Below are 5,668 nucleotides of genomic sequence, written 5' to 3' on the forward strand. Positions count from 1 at the left end.
GGCGGGTGGGCGGGCGAAGAAGAGCGGCGGCAGCGGGGGAGGGGGGCAGTCGGACAAGAGTGGGGGTGGCGGTGGTGCAGTCGGAGAAGAATGGGGGGAGGGGGGCTGCCGCCGCCACCGCTTCGGCGTCATCTACTCCGACGCCGTCTCCGGCACCGCTGACGTCGGCTGCGTCGGTGAGGTCGTCAAGCACGAGCGCCTCGTCGACGACCGCTTCTTCCTAATCTGCAAAGTCCAGGAGGAGGGGTCTCTGGTGGGCTGAAGAGAGAAAAGGAAAACGAGAAAATGAAAACAAGTTTTTTACGTTTTCAGATTTTCAGAAAACGACAAAAACGATTTTGTTTTTATTTTGTAAAATTTTTTACGCCAAACGCATTTTTTATACACGTTTTCACTTTTTAGTCTCGAAAAATGTGAAAAATGAAAAGGAAAACAAAAACAAACAGGCCGAGTAATTTCGTTTCTTATGAGCAATAACGTTATTATGCTGCCAGTGTGTGTGTGTGTGTTTTTTTTTGTTTTTTTATTTTAATTTCTGCTTACTCTTTGGCACTATTTGCCCTCTATACAAAGTTTTCCTGTGCTCTAATGATCCAATCAATTTTTTATTCTCGGTGATGCAACATTAGTTATTGTTTTGTGTCATCTATGTCTTGAAATGGCATTTCCTTGACAGTTTTTGTCTTCGGAAAACTGCAGTTACCATGACAATGCTTTTGCTGCTTCACGGGCTTTACACATTGTTAACAATCTGAATACTTCAGCCACTTTCCAGTTGTTGGAGGCCTTCTTCAAGCAACAGGTTGCTTTTCTTCCATTTACTTTAGCAATAAGGGCATTTCATTCTATAGTTCATCAGTTTCTGCTGCTTTTATATACTTGGTTTTTGTCACTCGTCAAACGGGACTAAACTAGAACTCTTTTTGTTGTTGTGAAAGTGTTATAATTTTTTCCTTTGATCAAATTCTCTACGAATTTGAACTCTGAAATGAAAATCTAAGGTAATGAAACTAAAGTTTGTTTTCAGTTGTTAGAATATCTTTACATCCATTTATTTAGTAGTTATTATCTCACTAAACTTCGCTTTACATCCATGTATAGAACTCTCCTCAGATTCCCAGCCATGTGTTATCTCTTGTTACTGGTTCTATACTTTGATCGAAGCTAATAAGCTTGTTGCATACTGTTGAACAGAAGAAATTTTACAACGCCCAGACTCGCGACTTGCCCAGGACCGCTGTTGTGAATGACATTGTGAAGTTTGCATCAGAAGCAGTTGGGGAGTCCTATTATGGTGCCCTTAAATCCGGCTTTGATAATCGGAAAACTGACCTTAAAACAAGGATTTCCTTCAAGGTATTGCAGACTTTCTGGCATACAAAAATTACTTGGATTGATGCAATGTTTAGGCACACATAAAAGTTACCAAGATTTTATTTCCATCTATTTTAACATATGGATGTATTTTGTCATACAGTATAGTGCTTCAAGAGGAGTGTATGGAACACCTACTTTCTTCGTCAATGGATTTCAATTACCCGATTCTGGTTCCACATTAGATTTCAATGGATGGAAAAGCTTCATCGATCCACTAATCGGGGCTAAGGGTGACAAGTATGAGGAAAATTTGCACTTTTTCTTATGAAATACTTGGCCATGAAACATTCCAAGACCTTTTACTCTTTGTAACTTGGAAGAATAAAGCTCTATGCCAAGAAATAACGTGTCTGTTTTGTATTTGTGCACAGAATAAACAACTTCTAATCTGGGGTAGGAAAAAATTGTATCTCTTGTGCTTTGTAGTTATTTTTATTGTTGTGACACTTGTAAGTTACGAAATTACATAAAGAATGGGCTTTCAACTATCCATAAACCCTTTTAGCTTGATTTCCTCAGCTCACTTTAAAACTTTTGATTTGGTCATTTTATAATCTAGAATACTTGTATTCAAAATTATGGGGCACACAATTCTCGATTAACATGCCGCCTCCCCTGGGGGGAGGAATCACTCTATTAATCAGTCTTTATGTCTCTTGTGCGTGGTGTCACCGCTTTATATTGTGACTCTAGTTAATTAAGGGATCAAGAACAAGAATGGGCTCTCAACTAGGGGTTTTTAAAAAATTCATTAAACCGCGAAAATTGTCCAATCCAAAACAAATTGAACTAAATCATTAATTATTTTTGAATTATTGTGTAGTTTGATCAGTTTTTAATTTATTTTTTTGGACGGTTTGATTTGTGGTTTAGACTCCCAAAACCGTCCAAATTGTCAAATAATTTGTCTAAAAATATACATATATAATTTTTTAATTTTTAAAATGATTTTTATATTTATTTTTTTTTTGTCATAATAAAGGTTCCACGCTTATAAAATACACCTTATCATATTTTTGTTGGTTTATATTAAAACTTTAAATGGTGAATCGTTAGACAATTTCTATTTTTAAGGTGTATTGTAGACTTGAATCTTATTTTTTTTTATTAATTAACGATTTTATAATTTTTATGAATTATTGAAAAAAAATTTAGCCTTAAGTTTAAACCGTCCAACCTACTTATGAGTGATTTAGTTCAATTTAATTTTTATCAAAAATATCAAACCGTCAAAAAAAATATTTTTAATTTAATTGGTAGTTTTTAAAAAACTGCTCAAACTAAATGGTTGTTTGGTTGGGAGATTCGTACCCTGATTCGAATCATGGTTCATGGTTCGCTACAGTGTTTTTTCTTACAAAAAATACACGAAAATAAAAATGATTTTAATATCATGATTCTAATCTATGACCAAACGTCTCCTAACTGTGAACACCCTACTTTCAACTGTTTACCAAGCGTGTTAGCTTTGATTTGCTCTGGTCACTTGAAAGTTTGATTTGGTCAATTTTTATAATATGATATTTATCGTAAAAATTGTGATGGACACAATTCTCGTTTACCATGCCGCCTACTCTGGGTAAAAAATGCTCTTAATTATAAATCACACGGTTAAAATTTAAACAAATAACTGAAAAAAAAATCTTTCTTTAATGGTATGGCTAACGTAATTAATTTGTCAATAGTAGAATGGTCGTCTAGCTTTTCAATAAATCACCATGTTGCATTCAAAAATAGACTTTATAAAGCTTTTTTTCCCCCTGAGAATCATAAAGCATTAAAAAACTATAAAATTGTTTTTCTCATCTGAAAAAAGATCATTTTTGTAGTAGAATTTGTCCTTCTTAACTATCAATAGAGCTTCTGGGTGCGTTTGGAATTGGTTTCAAAACGTTTTTATTTTTTGTATGAAAATGAAAACAAAAACGTTTTTATTTTCATTTTAGAATCATTTCTAAAAATGCGTTTGGTAGTTTTATTCAGATAAGTTAGTGGATTCTGAAAAGTCTCTCTTAGGACTTTTCTCGAACAGGTGGTGTGCATTGCAAGAGCTGCAAAATTCTGCAGCTATGGACAACTCTTTGGAACCGTAGGAGATTGCATCTGTTAGAGAGAGTATTGGTATGTGTTAGAGAGAAGATTGCATCTGTTTTGCAATTATCGAACTCAGAAAGAGAAGATTTGTTGAAGCTTTTGAACATCTACAGACGACGGACTATAATTTGCCAACATACAAGAGCAAGAAAGAGACTTAAACCTGTAAATCATATCTCATAACAAAAAAACTGCCAAAAACTTGCTCCCTCCATCTCTGCAAATCAGATCTGCTGCCGCCACCTCCACATCCCAGCTCTGGCGAGCCCAAGCAAATCCCGCTGCCAACTTCACGGCCAAGCTCCGGCGAGCCCAGGGAATCACGCTGCCACCTCCGCGGCCGTGATTCTGTGAAAACGGCATCCGAGAACGGCATCCTGAGTTCGGGGAAGAGAGAGAAACGCGGGGAGAGGAGAGAGAGAGAGATCGGAGAAGAGCAGGAAAATGAAAACGAAAATAAGAAAATGAAAACAACTTTTTTACGTTTTCAGAATTGCACAAAAAGATAAAAACGGTTTTGTTTTTGTTTTTTAAAAAAACCTGCGCCAAACGTGTTTTACAAATGTGTTTTCAATTTTTTACTTCGAAAAACGTGAAAAATGAGATTGAAAACGGTAACAAACAGGGCCTCTGTTTTTCATTTGTGATTGGAATAGTCATATATCACACACTACAAACTTTTAACATGACAAAGTAAACTTTTGAAAACTTAATAGAATAGTCAAAACAATAATTCTTAAGAAAGACAGGTCTTAACCCTAAAAAGTACATAAAATAATTTTAAAAGTAATTATTCAATATGTTTTAATTTAATAGTATTACATATCTGTCTATTTTATAGTTATTGAGATAATATCATTTTATATATACCTTTCGTTATGTGGGTGGTTATGAATTTGTACAACTGATTTTAAAAGTGTTTACAAAGGAAAAGAATGTCACTTGCAAATGTCATAACCTGTGGACATTTTTTTGAAGAAAGGAGATAAATACTCTCTAGAGTACATGAGTTTTAATTTTTATTCCTTACTCTAGACTAATATTATTCTAGTTAAATAACTATATTATTCAAAAAAGTAATAATTAAGAGTAATAGTTAAAAATTCATATCTATGTACTCTAAATGTATGTTCAGTTTTCTCTTTTTTTTTCATCCTTGCATAATAGACAAGGGGAAAGGAGATAAATAGCCTTTGTATATGGGTCTAAATTTTTACTCCTTACTCATAATTAATATTATTTTTAATTAAATAACTATATTAATAAAAAATAATTAAAAATAAGAAACAAAAATCTAGTTGAGCAATTTTTCCAATTGGACAAATATGTAATTAAGTTTTATTCAAGTGGGCGATTGTACTGGGCCGAACAATTTATAAGGCCCAGACCTAGGTCTAGGCCCACCCAACAAACAAATGGGAAGCACGTAATTGGATTCGAGAGTGGTTAGGGTAGTTTGGAAAGCCGTGTGGCGGTATATAAAGCAAAGATACATCCCGGTATGCGAAATTAGGGCGTAATAGAACAACACGAAGCCGTAGAACAGAAGAGGGCTCTTTCTGTGCGGAGCTTAAAACTTTATCTTTTCCACATCCAAGGTAACCTCCAACCAAACCCTAACTTCTCCTTCTTCGTCTCCGATTTTTCCTTTCGTTCTCCGAAATTTCCTTCGCTTTCGGTTCTTTCTTTTATTATTATTTTGTTTTTTCAAAACTTGTGCTTCTTTTATGGTGCAATTTTTCTGCTATTTGGTGTGTTTCTCACAAATCGTTTGTCCGGGATTTTACGAGCTAGGGTTTTCTGTAACTGCACTTTCTATGGCGTGATTAATTTGTGTTATTTTTTTTAAATTATATTGGTTTTTTTTTTTGGCGGTGGAGAAGATGGATCGGTATCAGAGAGTCGAAAAGCCGAGAGCAGAGACCCCCATTGATGAGAATGAGATTAGGATTACGAGTCAGGGAAGGATGCGCAACTATATCACATATGCCATGACTCTACTGCAGGTCTCTTTCTTCTCTTATATGATTTCTAGCTTTACTTCCCTTTTTTTGTTCGTTGTATTCTTTGTTTCATATTTTCATGCTCTTCATTAGTTGGTGATAGGTTTTCAATTTGATGGCTTATTAGTTGTTGGTGAAACTTTGCATTTTATTTAATGGCTTATTAAAGCTATATATTCGGTGAGAGGGAAAGA

At 34.8% G+C, this 5,668-nt stretch overlaps 2 protein-coding genes across 3 annotated transcripts in view; both read left to right on the plus strand.

Annotated features, from left to right (window-relative positions):
- LOC21397465 overlaps positions 1-1,867 on the plus strand; it is a 2,986-nt gene extending 1,119 nt beyond the window's left edge. Inside the window, exons 2-4 of the mRNA XM_024167997.1 lie at positions 700-802; positions 1,195-1,356; positions 1,478-1,867. Coding sequence (XP_024023765.1) covers positions 700-802; positions 1,195-1,356; positions 1,478-1,645 — 433 coding nt within the window. The 3' untranslated portion in view covers positions 1,646-1,867. The remainder of the gene's footprint in view (positions 1-699; positions 803-1,194; positions 1,357-1,477) is intronic.
- A 3,122-nt stretch (positions 1,868-4,989) lies between these two features.
- LOC21397466 (ribonuclease P protein subunit p25-like protein) overlaps positions 4,990-5,668 on the plus strand; it is a 3,943-nt gene continuing 3,264 nt past the window's right edge. For both annotated transcript variants that reach the window (XM_010101830.2, XM_024167994.1), the window contains exons 1-2: positions 4,990-5,069; positions 5,355-5,477. In XM_010101830.2, coding sequence (XP_010100132.1) covers positions 5,355-5,477 — 123 coding nt within the window. In that variant the 5' untranslated portion in view covers positions 4,990-5,069. The remainder of the gene's footprint in view (positions 5,070-5,354; positions 5,478-5,668) is intronic.

Source organism: Morus notabilis, unplaced genomic scaffold (genome assembly GCF_000414095.1).
Source record: "Morus notabilis unplaced genomic scaffold, ASM41409v2 Scaffold396, whole genome shotgun sequence".
NCBI lineage: Eukaryota > Viridiplantae > Streptophyta > Magnoliopsida > Rosales > Moraceae > Morus > Morus notabilis.